Source organism: Adiantum capillus-veneris, chromosome 28 (genome assembly GCF_014529385.1).
Source record: "Adiantum capillus-veneris isolate H3 chromosome 28, ASM1452938v2, whole genome shotgun sequence".
NCBI classification, from domain to species: domain Eukaryota; kingdom Viridiplantae; phylum Streptophyta; class Polypodiopsida; order Polypodiales; family Pteridaceae; genus Adiantum; species Adiantum capillus-veneris.
In genome coordinates, this window is record NC_140958.1 from 105,520,859 (window position 1) to 105,535,967 (window position 15,109).

The 15,109-nt window shown below is 44.0% G+C and overlaps 1 protein-coding gene across 2 annotated transcripts in view; it reads left to right on the top strand.

Moving 5' to 3' along the window:
• The window catches only part of ARP9 (actin-related protein 9), a 196,344-nt gene that overhangs the window by 11,691 nt on the left and 169,544 nt on the right, over positions 1–15,109 (top strand). For both annotated transcript variants that reach the window (XM_086504720.1, XM_086504719.1), the window contains exons 2-5: positions 4,391–4,463; positions 4,669–4,805; positions 4,901–4,960; positions 8,323–8,385. In XM_086504720.1, coding sequence (XP_086360846.1) covers positions 4,391–4,463; positions 4,669–4,805; positions 4,901–4,960; positions 8,323–8,385 — 333 coding nt within the window. The remainder of the gene's footprint in view (positions 1–4,390; positions 4,464–4,668; positions 4,806–4,900; positions 4,961–8,322; positions 8,386–15,109) is intronic.

The following is a 15,109-nucleotide window of genomic DNA, read 5'->3' on the forward strand; positions in this document are numbered from 1 at the left end:
ACCATCTCATCCTCGATTTCATCTGCAAAATAGGCAAGGAGGTGACTCACCTCGTTGCAAAGAGTGGATGTCTAGCTCCATGCTTCCCAATCCATACAGAAGCGAGTTCCTTGCTTCTATTGCCGGTTATTTGTCACAAATAACCAGATTGTCAGTACATCAGTATCCCTTTCAGTGTCCTTTCCGATATCTGGTTCATCTTCTGGTCAACTGTTCTGTTCCAGCTCTTCCTGCGAGTAAAGCTTCCGCTTTTCTGCACTCGTTTGTCCTTTCAGCTTTCCTCTCGTCTTGAGAGGAGAATCAATGGCCTCACCCCATCTCGAGTGAATCTCATCAATCGGGTAATCTTCAAGTGTTTCACAAATCTCGGGTCTCTGGAGTACTTTATTAATCTTTTCACACCCATGTCAACCTGCAGTGGACGCTTGTATTCTGCTCTGACAAACTTTTTGTATTTTGCTCTGGCAAACTTTACCAAAAAAAATTGCCCAAATCTTCATTCTTTTTTCAGCTCCTGCGCCGAATTTCAACTTGTCTTTTTCTTCCCGTTGAGAGGTGTTATCTCTATCAGATTCTTCACAAGAACCCATGTGTAATCTGGGATTCTTAATGGCTTTATGCACTGTAAGATAGAGCGATGAATGGGGAGCGCGCCCGATGTGCGATGACGTAAGGGTGGGAGTGCCTAATTAGTTCGGGGTCGGGACACGAAGATACTTCAAATAACAGTTTCTACAAGTGTGCCCAAGTGCTCTGTCTGCTCTTTGATAGGACCGGTATGCTTTGAGAAAAGCACACGCCTGATGCTCTGATACTACTGCAACAAACTGGGACACCTCAAGTCTAGATTCTGTCGCGACACGAGAGAGAATCACTTAAATACTTCACAACTTTACAATCAGAGTTCAATTTGGTCGACACGGCCCGGTGTAGTTCCGTGCCCAGAGACAAAGACTGGCCCCTTTTGGTATTTCTTTTATATTAATCTTGGAGCAGAGTACGACTCCCGAGGGACCTTTGCTCTCAGACTCTGCGTCCAGATGCTTTGAGAAGTGAGGCCCTTAGGGCTCTTTTATTCTTACAAGGGATGCCCAAAAGCTGAGCCCCAAAGCAGTTAAACTCAAAAGCAAACTGTTCCAAAAGCAATTGGTCTTGAAAAACTACCAAAAAGCATCAGCGCAAATTGCGGAAATCCATACAGCCCTGCCACGTCAGCAGCCGCCAACGTGAAACGCGGAAATTCGTACAATCTGTCACGTCAGCATGCCAGCACAAAACTCATAAATTCGTACTGCTGCCAGCCTGTCCGTATAGCTCTCTGCCAAGTCATCAAGTTTGGGCGCGGGTGGTCATGCCACGTCATCAGTTTGTGACACCCATTACTGCCAGCATTCAACCTCATCTACACTACAGATATGCTGCGTTTTCAGCCTTGGAGGTGTCTCAGATCTGCAGTTTTGCAACCAACATTCAACCCTTGAATCATCTCACATCGATTGTGCAAATCAGCCTAGATCTTCCCTTTGGTTACCATCTGTAGCTCACATTGAGCTGGATCTCAAATCAGCCTGTCTTCAGAGTTGCCGTGGCAGTAATCCGTCTAGAGTAGGATCGAGTCTTGCATTGACGTCTATCATTTGTGTACAAGTTGCAATGAAAAGCTAATAATACCACTCTGGCAACGGGGGCGGGGGTTTCTTGAGATGGTTAGTTGGGACCCATTTGTGTGTCTTCTCTTCTCTCTCTCTCTCTCTCTCTCTCTCTCTCTCTCTCTCTCTCTCTCCACCAATGCTGGTCTTGGTAGAGCTGCTAGTGCTCCTGTATCTCCCAGAGGCTGATCATAGAGAGTGATGGCTGTTTTAGTGGCTGTGCTGGGACTATGTGAGTCAGTTTTCTCATTTTCAACCTGTTTTTGCCATTGTTTTGCCCACCCCATACTACTGTCGGTAACATATAGTGTGCCTCTTGGTGGCCCAGGTGTAGGGTATTTTTCCTAGATTACCTGTGTCATTGGGTTCCACCTACGGGTCAGGTTTTTATTTTTTCTTAGTCTAGTCATGGTCGTGGGGTTTTTGGAGAGGCTTGGTTTCTCGATTGTGTGTACCCATGTAGTTATCTCATCGAGCAGGCTAGTGCTTTCATCCTTGTGGCAATTCCTTGGGAATTCCGTCTGTCGTTGCTTTTGCAGCCTTTGCCATGTGCATACTATGTTATGTGTTTAAAATAGTTTTTCTCTAAGGTGTAGCATCATCGTGTAAAATTCTATCGGCATGGCAAATCATGGGCTATTTCCCAAGTGTAGCTCGTGCTTGTGCTAATAAGGCATGGAAATGTTTGGAAAACAAATAGATGCAGCTTTGATGAATATTGTGTAAGCAGGTGCATGGTGTGAAGAGGGTGGGTTGCTGGTGTAGGAGTACTGGCAGTAGTCCTACAACACTCACCCTAGCCCCATGCCCTGTTGCCCCACCACCCTCCCCCTTGCCACTCACCATCGGTGCCTCAACACCCCCCCGATTGCCCTCTCGCTCATGTACTCCTAAGTGGGAAAGTGCATCCACAATGGGAGGAATGGTTAACGCAGTGCGAACATTGTGTGTGCTCGCGTGTGCGGTTTTGGCAATCAAGAAAATTCACATCTCTTCTCAAAATCTCTCATTACACTTTTGTTCCAAAAATAATCTCCACAAAATTACAAATCCTCTAATTTATATTTTTTGCTTCTTAATTAGTCATGCAATAGAAGCAATCATCCACTTCATGTCCTTCTATACCCTATTAGCATAATCAATCAATATGTAGAGGAGGAGAAGTGTTGGTTTGGAGCAAATAGCTCTCACTTCCTAGTCAAATGGCATGCCTTGCCAACAACAATGGAAATAGAAATTGGGAAGTTGTCGCTAAAGTGGCATCCCATGCACATATAAATCCAAGTGCTTCAATGAAGTGTTAGTCTGGGGCTAGAGACCCTTGGACTAGCTATGGAAACAAGCCTTCCTACATGAAGGGCGAGAACAAAAAACCAAGCTCACCATATAACTCTTAAGAATTTTTCATCTACTCCTACACGCACATAGCTGTCACCCATCCCAAATCTCCTCCCTCTCAACCTACCAATCCCACACAAGCTTAGCTTGCAAGTAGTAGGGATTGTCTCAATTCTAGCAAGACCAATGGTGATGGGGCTATAACGGGGATGGGCACCACGTGCCAACGGAAAAGAATAGACTGAATAACTTCAAGCACTTGAAATAACACTGAACTGAAAGAGAGAGAGAGAGCGAGTGCACGACACACGAGACGGGGGAGTAGCGGAGTTCCACCCCGAGAGAGCATTGGCCCCAAACCTTGGCACCCCTTTCGGTAGCTCTTTATATTGCTTGAACTCAGTACAATGCCGGTACTCCCGCTCTGCCTTCACCCGGAAGAGTGCCAGAGACTGAGCCCTTTGCACATATTTGAAGGCCCTTGGCCTATGAAAAGCAGTTACATGAAAAGCTTCAAACTCAAAAGCATCTGGTCCCAAAAACACTAGCACCAAAAGCTGCCAGCGCGTTGTGCGAAAATCCGTACAGCGGCCACGTTAGCATGTCAACGCAAAATCCGGTAGTTCCGTACAAGTTGCCACGTCAGCATTCCAGCGTCCTCCTGCTACATCATCAGCTGTTGCACATTCTTTCGAGCCTGCCCCATCGGACGGGGTCCCGTACGTTGGTAAGACTTCTTTTGCTGCTTCTGCTTCTTCTATTGCTTCTTCTTAGGGTTTAGACCCCTTGGCCGGGATCTGCAGGTTGGCTTCGTTCTTCAATGGCTTGACACGTCAGCAGTTGTGACAGGGGCACCATGAACTCACAAGGAGAAGCACCTCCCTCAATCACATGCTGAAACCATTTGACGAACTCTACTTACAACTAAATCGTAATCAAAAGCAAAATCACAAGGAGTTTGCAATGGCAAGTGGTTGGATTACGAACTTAAATGCACATGAAGCCATCGATCCCTCATATCAGGCATGCATTCAAGAGTAATGGATAGAGATTGACAAGGAAAAAAGAGAAGTAGAAGCTTCCATTAACAAAAACACCATCTCTCAAGCATGAAAGGCTTGACTAGCCTAACCTTTTGCTCAATAATTACAAAGTGAAACCATCAATGTTTAGGGCTATTCCTCCAAACAATCCATAGTCTCTTTGACCAAAAAAAATTATAGAATTGAAGGGGACAAATTTCAAATGAATAAATTGCTGCTTTAGATAATTTCCGATTTCCTTTGTTAGTCCCTTGCCAAAAAATTAACAGCACCCGCCTGGCTCTGACCTATTTAGTCTCACGGCGATTCAAAATGTGTTAAAACCTTTTTGACCTTTTTTTTTTTGTTTTATTGAAACAGGATTATTACAAATTGATGGTCCCGTCCCAGCTAATGTCTGAAAGAGGGTCAGATGTGGTAGTCATCAATCCTGGTAGTATATCCCCCCCCCCCCCCCCCCCCCCCCCCCGCACCCTTCCCCATTCTTCGATCCAAAACCTTCTTTCCTGGGTGCATCCTTTCCTCTTAACTTATGTTGTGTGTGTGCTTGTGTATTTTGAAGTCATATTGGCTTTCTTTCAGGCAAACACTGAATGTCTGGCTGTCATTTTGGCTGGCTGGTTTTATCCTTGAAACAGGTTCAAGAAATCTTCGTGTGGGATTAGCATCAAATCAATCTCCACTTGTAGTGCCACATTTCATTGCATGGAGAATCAACACAGAACATGAGGAGACAACTGGACCAAATTTGAAGGGTGCTGTTGGGGAGGACAAGGTTATTTATATGTGAGGCGTAAAGTGATCGTGCTATAGACAACCCATGACATCATAACCTGGAAGTGAGTTATCTGTTTTTGTTTCAATGGCAAGTTTGGCAAGGGATCTACTGGTGCAGGGAGACTAGCTGAAAGAGAAGAATGTCTACAGCAGGTCATTTCCTTTACCTGTGTTGATATTTGTATATGTTGGTTATGAACTATGGGCTTGACTTTTTTTGGAAGCTGCATTTTTATGCCAATGCATTGGAATATTTTTAAGTAGAAACAGGAAAATATAGAAATGTCCACCAAATTTGATTAAGGAAGGACTGCACCAAATTTGAACACGAAAAACGGAGCAGGAGAGAGGTTGGTTACTGAATGCACACACAGACGAGGAAGGCTATTGTATGGTGCAGATCAAAGATGTACTAAACTTGAAACATGGAAGAACTTACCAGCACTTCTGGTAAAAATTAACAAGGAGTCACAGTGGAGGATGAAAAGCAATGATGCATCAAGTTTGAAAAAGCTACAGGTTAGAGTTATTAGACAATCGAGCCAGTTCTAGATATAGAGGGCCTTAAATATCTGTGAATGAGCTTTCTATGGACTTCTCCTGTCACATCCCTCTCTTGCTGCTGACAAGCACTAACTTGCTTTAGAGTTCTAGCCTTGTGATTGGGTAGTACCCAAGCTCTTCAAGTCTTGTTTTCAGCAAACCAGGGCAAGTACTAGCAATATAGGGCATCAAAAGTCCATACATGTACGAAAACATGTTTTATGACCATTTCAAAACCTTGAATGGATCAATAGTACAACTTACAATCAATTAAAAGAGAAGATGAGGTGAATATTAGCAAATCTAGCTAGTGGGGACACAAAGTGTTGGTTATGGACGAGCTTGTTCGTGCTGCATATTACATGTAGATTAGACTCACAGCTATGGGGTTTGTCCGCATGCTCATATAGTACGTGCAATATGTGCCCTGCTCTGTTGGTGGGTGTTTGCACAAGTTTTGTTTCTTGGGGTTTGGTTTGCTCCGCGGAGAACCTGAGTTGAATTTGAAGGGGGCAATAGTCTAAAGAACAAAAGCTAGCTGGAATGGAGTGTGTTGGGTAGTTGCTTTGAAAGCTGTGCAATGAGCCCATGTAGTTCCAAGTATAGCCTGTGTTGGGTGCAGATGACAGGCCTTCCTAAGTAATACAATCAAAACCTTGTTGGTGCTTTAATCTTGCCCAGTTTCCCTCGGGTAGTAAGCAAGACTTGAAGTGAAAAATCTTGTAGTTGAATAGCAGGGTAGACATAAACTCATTGATGAAAAGGTTGCCTCCATCACTAGTGATCTCTAGAGGAAACCTGCATAAAATATTTTCATGAAGGAACTTCGCCACCACTGGTGCGGCAGTGTAGTCAGTGGTGGCAACTAACTCTGCCCATTCGGTAGCATAGTCAGTGGCAACCAAGAGGTATATTTAATTTGTAGGTTGTGTGTTGGCGTTATAGGTCCTACAAAATCCAAACCCCACCTCTCAAAGGGTAGCTAAGCCATTGTCACCACTAGGCTTAGGAGCACATTGTTGGCAAACATCACATGTCTTGACACATGCAATTGCATCTCTAAAAAGACATGGCCACCATAAACAACTCTGCAAGATTCTCTGTGTCGTAATGCGACTTGGGGTCAGTGACCACAAGTTGGACCACTGCGGGTTTCTTCGAGAATAATTTGTACTTCATGAGGAGAGACACGTGTGCGTAATACACCATCTTGACCAAGTTTGTACTACTGGCCACCAATATGAGTAAAGGGATTTGCATTCAATAGCAACCTGCAATTTTGCAAGGGAGAGGCATTGTTAGGGTACATGCCGGTTGACACAAGTGTAAGACCTTGCCATATCATTCGGGAGTAGTGTCCACCTTGAGCAAACATCTATCAACGAAATCATCCTCAATTGCTAAAGCTTCTTCACCTGTTTCCATTGTGGAGAGGTGATCCACCAGCCAAGATGCTTCCCCGGCTGAAGAACCATCTCAAAGTCAAACTCCTGGAACAATAGTAACCACTAGCCACTTGAGGTTTAATAGTAAGTAATGAAGAGCATGATGATTTGTGATCATTGTGAAGTGCACTCCCCAACAAGTAATGGCGAAAATCTTGAAGAGCATACACAATAGTTGAACCTTCCCTTTCAGTGGTACTACAATTGGGCTCCCCTTTGGTGAGCAAATGGCTAGCATAGTAGACTACAGTTGGGCTCCCCTTTGGTGAGTAGATGGCTAGGATAGTAGACTGGGCGATCCAAACTGAAATGTCTTGCAACAATCAAACTGAAATCTCCCGCTTCCAATATTTCTTTATGATTATGCTCGCATAGTACAACTCCCGGAGGGTCCAACTCTCTCCGAGACTCCGCGTCCTGGAAGAGTGGCCCCAAGGGAACTTATAAAAGGGATGTCCACAAGCAGAGCCCCAAAAGCATTAGGTCCCCAAAAGCACTTTACCTAAAAGCATTTGCTACCAAAAGCCACGTTGAAAATTGCCATAAAGCTGCCAGCACAAGATGGAAATCTGTACAGCCTGCCACATCAGCAGTGGAACACAAATCACGAAAATCCGTACAATTATGCCACATCAGCAGTCAGCGCGCTTTACGCAAATCAGTCCCAGATGTCAAGCTTCCAATATTTTTGGGTTAGGCCCCTCGGTAGTGCTCTTTAAGTTCTTTAAATTGCAGGGGGTTAGGTTTTTAAACCCTAATCCCTTAGGCCCCATGGGCCATCGGCCATCTTCTGGGTTCAATTTCTCTTGTCCTCTTAGCCATTCCTTTCCAGCTCGGCACACCACGTCATCACTCTGTTACATTACCCCCCCCCCCCCCCCCCCGAAAGAATTGTAAATCCCCTCGATTACGCCTGCAAAAATAGCCAAAGGAGAGAGACTTTTTTTAGTAGACACTGATTCTATGTACTCATGCACCAGACTCCACCAATCCAACACTTCTACTAAGACAATAGTCACTGATCAATCACATTTCTGTCGAGGGTCTCAGATACAAATCATGATTATTGTAACCTATTTAACAATCACATCTAGACCATGCCGATCTTTTCACGGATGTCTTGATCTACTAAATCTTGTTACTATCAGATCTTGGAGCTTCCAACTGCTACTCAGCTAGCCTAGTGGCCCTTTGGCTCCACTGCCATTTACTGGTCTGAGGACCTCTTAGCTCTCTCCAAGTTTCCAGCAGATCTCAATGATTATCTGTTGGGGCTCTCCCCATTCTCCTTTATTCATAGCGACTGGTGGTGAAAAATCACATGATTTCACACTTTTAAAATCCTGATGCACGCCGTGTCTCATCTCTTTGATCGTTTACCTGCTGAGCACACTATAAGATGACAGTTTTGAGTTTTGCATGTGTGCATGTATCTTACATAAGATCAATGACATGTTCTGAAGTACTGCATGTGTTCTGAGTTTGGTTCTAGTTTTTGAACTTGAGCAGTATTGCTTGTATAATCAGATTGAGACAGAGCTAGGTTTGCAGCCTGCATCCAAGGAAGACGGTAGGGGCTGGGCAAAAAAGGTAACAGTGCATCCATCTGTTTTTCTCAGCTTCAAAATGGCTTGTTACAGAATGCAACAAAGTGGAAGGGTGGGCCCCATAGTTTTGCATCTTTTTTGCATTTATAGGAAATAATAAGCACCTGTATTGTTTTGGTTTTATGGGGAAGGTGCTTTGTATGTTATGTGTAACCAGTGGGTAAGATGACTGAAGGCTCCCATCCCGATTTCTGCCATTGATATTTTTGGGAAGGTGCTTTGTATGTTATGTGTGACCAGCGGGTAAGATGACTGAAGGACTTGGATTGGATACTGGACAATGGAAGATGTTAACTTCTCTTTGCAGTTTCAAGGATACAAGTTATAGTCTCAGTTGCTTTGTACACACAAAGAAATGCAAGGTTTCTCTAAGATCTTTTGGGGAAGATGCGGGTTCCTAGGCACTATGCTTACATTGTATATGCAGCTTATTGTACATAGAGCTACACTGTGCATATTTTTTTGTTCAGGCCTTCCTATAACTTTTAGACCTTTCAGATGCTTTACATTTCGAGCTTTTGCACACTTGTAGCAAGGGTGAGTGGGCTTGTGGTGGGCAACCTATAGCTGGCTACAGGATGTACAGTAGAGGATGGTACATTATGATGCTACAGAGTACTATGGTGAGAGCTGCGAGTGTTAAGACCAGTTTAGACCACGTGGGCACTCTTAGGTGCTTGGACACTTGAGGGTCACTTGAATATGACAGGTTGGAAAGCTGGACTTGGATTCACTTCTCTGATTTTCAAGGCTGGCTAATATAAACGGGACCCTACAGCTTTGATAGCGGCAGCAATGCCCCCTAATTAATCAACAGTCAACTTGTAGCAGGAAAATGATGTCGTGGTCTCAGACGTGGGTGCTCAGTGCAATATACACAGAAATCTCACTCATGTTACACAGCAAGACAACTGGAAGATTGATGAGATAACAGAAATGAAATACTGTAATAGTAAATACAATAAAAATGTGAATAGATATATCAAGATGGAACCCAACTCGGTATGAGCTCAACTGCTGTCTACAGACTAGCTAGCAGCACACACAGCTCCATACTAGGTGATTGCAAGGTACAATGGGGGTGTTGAGGCTCAAACATTGGAGAGAGAGCGCTCTGACAATGACTTCACTTTCCAAGACCCATACCAAGAATTTGTGCTAACAAACCACACAAGACTGATTATATATACAAAGTATATATTCCATCCGTAACTACTGAAAAATGTCTTTGAGAGACAGCTACACACAGAGGGACTGTGTGGGAAATGATAGGCTGGCCACGGTGTCCACTCAGCTACCACTCCTCCGTGTCCCACCAAGCCTGCCAACGACCAGGTCCACCATCCAAGTGACCCCCCAAGTGTGGAGGTAAAAAGTTTATGTGTTGTAGAGTGTAGAGTCGCACTTGTTTTCCACAATATCAATGGATTATCTCGAAGTGATTTCCTCTTTAGTAACGTGTTATGGCATATGTATTTTTTGTGACACTCATTGAAATGCTGATAATAGTAAGCAAATGTATAAGTAGCTATCATAAGCTCGACCCCTAGCTTTATGATGCCCAAATTGAAGTCTTCTACATTGATCCTCATTTGAGACCTAGCATAGGACATGATAGGATATACGTAGATCGACATCAAGAAACTAATCAATACTAAAGTAAATAGGTAAGGTAAATATGTGGCTAATGCAATATATCACATGCATTGCTTAACTATACATAAAAAAGTGAATGCTTATTTATTAAACATATACGATGATTGATAATGATTTGCTAGTGAGGAAAATATGTGGATAAATTAAACTGAAGGAAGCCTTAGCGAATTGACAACCTACTGATCTAGTAACCGAGTACAAGTGTCAACAAGACTACTAACTGCTTGTCCAGTGAATGTGACATTGTAGCCCAGCTATAGGTTGCCGGCCACTAGACAACTCACCATCCCTGTGAGTGAACCGAACCACTTTACGAAACAAAAGCATGGTATATACAATGAAATAAGCATGACATCAGAGCTACTGGTGCTGACTATTGGAAGGAGGAGGCTGGTGTGGATAAAAGAGCTAGTATGAATGCTGAGGCCATGGGTATGGGCCCGGATAAGCACCAAATCCCATAGGCGTAGGATACATAAAAAATGGAACCCCAATGCCCTACGCTGAATCGGAAGCTGTCTACGAAGTCTGTGAAGCTGTGAATGAATAACGAGAGAAAACTGAATTGAGAGGCATATACTGCAAGCTACTGAAAGTAAGGAGCTAACGGTGGTTGAGTTGACTGTGATGAAGCCAATGTAGGTGTTGTGGAGTTCGTATGGTAGGAGAGAGAGAATATTGTTAGCCTGTCAGCATCCCTGAAATCTCAAGAAAAATCATTGACTTTATTCTCATCGAGGTAACGTGTGACAAAGGAGTGGAGTGACTCCCGTCTTGTGCAGGCCACACCGCACCAGATTCAACTTTCTGATTCATCGGTAACTTTTGGAATAGTTAGTGTTAAACCAAAAGCCTCAAGGTAAAGCTCTAGTGTCTGAGGAGTATCTGCTAAGTCCTCCTCCTCCATCCACTTGGCATCAAGTGCGGGATAATTCTTGAACTTGACTAAATATCATCGTGTAAGCTTACGTTTCACTTTCCTTTCCTTGTGAGCTAGCACCTATTCTGGAATGAGTATCTCTTCTGTCTCTTACGCCTCTGGTTGCTCCTGTGCCTCCGTGTCCACTGGCATTTCACTTTGGAAGGTCTCAATAGACTCACATGAAATGCATTGGGAATCTTATAAGTATCCCATAATTTCAGTCTGAAGGTACATCATTTATCTTTTCGTGTACCTGGAAGGGCTCGTAGTATCTCATACTTAGCTTTGGAAAAAGTCTCTGACGGTCGCCAAGCAAAGGGAACCCCTTTCTGAGTCAAGATATGCAAGGGAAAAGCAATCTCCGCAAACTTTCGAATGAACCGCGTGTAATTAGAACATCAGCCCAAAAAGCTTCGAACTTCATGTACATTCTTTAAATAAGGCCAATCCCCGATGGTTTCTATCTTAGCTGGGTCCATCTTTACACCCTCCGTCGAGACAATGTGTCCCAGAAAGTTTATTTTTGGCAAGAAATACTCACTCTTTTTCCTATTGACCACCAATCTATATTGCCGTAGTGCCTAAAAAACTTGGAAAAGATGGTGTCTATGCTCTTCTTCACTCTTGGAAAACATGATGAGGTTATCGAAAAAGTGCCCACGAACGACATGTACTCTCTAAAAATATTGTCCATCATCCTATTGAACGTTGCGGGAGCATTTGTGAGACCAAAAGGCATCACCAAATACTCGTACAATCCAAAGGATGTCCTGAGCGTAGTCTTGTATACATCTCCAAGAGCGATCCTGATGTCACATGTGATGATAGCCACTTTTCAAGTCGATTCTACTAAAACAAGTAGAACCCTGTAGCCTGTCAAGTATATCATCGATCCTGGGTATTGGAAACCTGTTCTTGATGGTGATTTTATTGAGAGCTCTGTAGTCATTGCATATTTTGCAAGATCCATCTTTCTTTAACACTAGAAGCACTGGTGAACAATAAGGTGACATACTGGGCTGAAATAGACCTTTTCAAGAAGCTCTTTCACTTGGTTCATAATCTCCTCATTCTAGGCTTTGCTTACTTTGTGAAGTGGCAGGTTTGGTATGATCTTCAGGTTGCTTAGGAGGTAGCTCTCCGGGAAAACCCTCAGAGAAACAGTCGGCTTGAGCTTGCAAAAATTCTTGTCATTTTTTCTCTAAGTCTGACATGTTTGACGTCTTATTTTCATTGAGTTCATTCAAGTAGATCGAGTTAAAGATTGGATTTCATTAATTTTGCACCTTCGTATGAAGGAAGAAGATACCATATGTACCTACAACTAGAGATTTTCGGACACTTCTTACCGGTAGCTTCTTTTTGGAATGTGTTTCCAAAGGAATAGATGGAGAGATACTGTTGCGGTATTCCCAGGAAAATTCAGCATTATTGTTTAAAGTAGAAGGCGGCTAGCATCCAATTACTTATGGAAAATGTTATTCTATGTTTTCTAGTTCTTTGACTTAGGGTATGGACAAACTAGTGTCCAAAGATGTAGATAAGGATTCTTCCAATGGAAGGAAGAAGTGTAAAAATATTGTTCACAAGGAATCACAACCCCTTAGTTGTCTACTGTACAGAGGGTAGAATACAACAAATAGGGAAAGTGTTGCAGAATACTACAAAACAAGGAAAGGTTTTGGGTGTGGTGAAGAGGGACACATTCTGGCTAAGTGTCCAAAGAAAGAGGAGAAAATTGAGGACAAACCAAAAACTTGGAAGGTGGTTGAGGATAGAGCAAAGAAGGGAAAGATGAAAGGACTTATACCAGATTTCATGGGGACGGAGGATGAGAGTACGAATCTCTGCAGAGCCTGGGTAAAGTACGAGATCAGGGAGCCCTATTCTTCTTTGACAGTGGAGTCAAGGCCAACTTTATCGTGACAGGCTCCCTGGGTGGTGCTCTTGCATTTGATGTAAAGAAGCAATGCCCCGCTATAGCCGCTTCTCATCCTCTCAGGTTGCAGCCAAGCAGGTTGCCGACCTCTAGTGGAAGAAACGACTAAGCTCCACAAGGCAAGTGGTCGCTCTAGCAGCAGGATCGCCCAGTGTGTCTATACTCGCTGTGCAAAGTGCCACAACCTTCTCTCTGAGCTCTATATCTAGCAAAATCCTCTCTGAATTTGTAGCATGAGACTGCCACTCTGCTATCTATCCGACAAAGTAAGAATTATTGGCGCATGATCTGAAAAAGTAGTCCGTGCGAAAATGCATACTGAACCACCCATGTCACAGATGTGGTCACTAGCGTAAAAATGATCTATCGTGGATGGATTCATTCCTCATACTCTGCGGTTGGCGGACCAAGAGAAAGAGGAAGGCTGTGTGAAGACCGCACAAAGCCTTCATGTTGCCATACATGCGAGATCCTCAAAGTCATACATAGGTGCTCCTTAAGAGCCAACTCAGCTGTGTGTACAGTAGCTTGGCTGCCCCCAATCCTATTCGAAGGGTCCTCAAGCATGTTGGATTCCCCCCCCCCCCCCCCCCCCTTGCGCAATGCACCACTGCTCTACATGAGGTAAAGACTCCACAATATGCGGCCAAAACTCAACCCTTGCACTCGCATGAGTGGGCACGCAAATGAAGCCTACAAGGCTACCTTGAACTTGCATAGTGACCCACTGAACCCTGTTTGGCACAATAATACCTTCGCCCACAATGGCCTTCTGCCATGAGTCTGCAGTAGTCATACATACACCTCCCTGAATGCCTCCAGGTTCAAAAGCCGCTGACCAAAATGTCTAATAGAGGCCTTGCAAGATCTGTCCACAATGCCGAATACGACTCTCACAAAGGTGATGCTCATGAAGCATAAGTATGTCTATCGTGCCACCCACAAGGCATCTTTGAAGCTCCTGTCATGGTCGACCTCTCTGGCGTATAAATTGGAGTCCACGAAGCCCCTGCACATACCATGAGATGCTCTTCATGGGGTCAGTGAGAGAAATCCGATTTACTGAAGCTGCCGCAACATCCAACCTTCCAATCTTCGAGACCGGCTTGGATGGGGAGTAGTCTGCATCGAGCAACCCCTAGAAAGGCGGACCTGAAGTGTTTGTTTGACCCATGCCTAAGATGAGTGTGCAGTCTGTAGAGCTACTGTCACAAAATGATGACGTGTCATGAACACTCGGACAGATTCCAAGTAAAATTTCATAAAGGTTCTCGTTCGATGGGGCCTAGGGGACACAAAGAATTAAAGAACTGAAGCTCAGAAGCCTTTAAGACTAGAAGCTTGCACTAAGAAAGAGAGTTCTGTGAATCGCGCTGACATGCTGACGTGGCAGATCGTACAGATGCTGACGTGGCAGGCTGTACGGAAATTTTGCGTTTTGCGCTGGCTGTACCACATTGTAGGCCGTACGGATTTTTGCGATTCACACTGACAGCGTTTGGGAGCAAACGCTTTTGGGGATTGATTGCTTTTGGGGTTCTGGTTTTGAGGCATCTCTTGTAAGAATAAAAGAGCCCTTGGGGCCTCACTCTGCAGAGCATCTGGACGTAGAGTCAGAGAGCAGAGGTCCCTCGGGAGTTGTACTTTGCAATGATTAATGATAAAGAAATACCAAAAGGGATGCCAGACTTTGGGGCCATTATCTCTCGGCACGGAACTACGCCGGGTTGTGTCTCTCTCTCTCTCTCTCCTCTTCAAAGTTCAATGATTTTGAAGTTTCTCGCTTGGAGTGTCCTAGCCTATTACAGTGGTATCAGAGCTCATAAAGATTCTTCTTCTATGGAGGATCCAATCCCTTCTGCAGCACTTAAATTCTCGAGGAGAATATTATAGAACAATCAAGATTTTATTGTGAAAGAATCTCGTGTCCGGACCCCGAACTTATTAGCTTCTCCCACCCTTACTTCATCGCGCATCATGCGCGCTCCCATCTTCATCGTGCCATAAAGAACCCCAGAATACACATGGGTTCTTGTAGAGAATTTGATAGAGATAACATCTCTCGGTGGGTAGGCAAAGAAAAGTTGAAATCCGGTGCGGGAACTGAAGAAAAGCACGAAGATTTGGACAAATTCTTGGCAGAAAAGTTTGCTCGAGCGGAGTACAAACGTCAACTGGATGTTGACACGT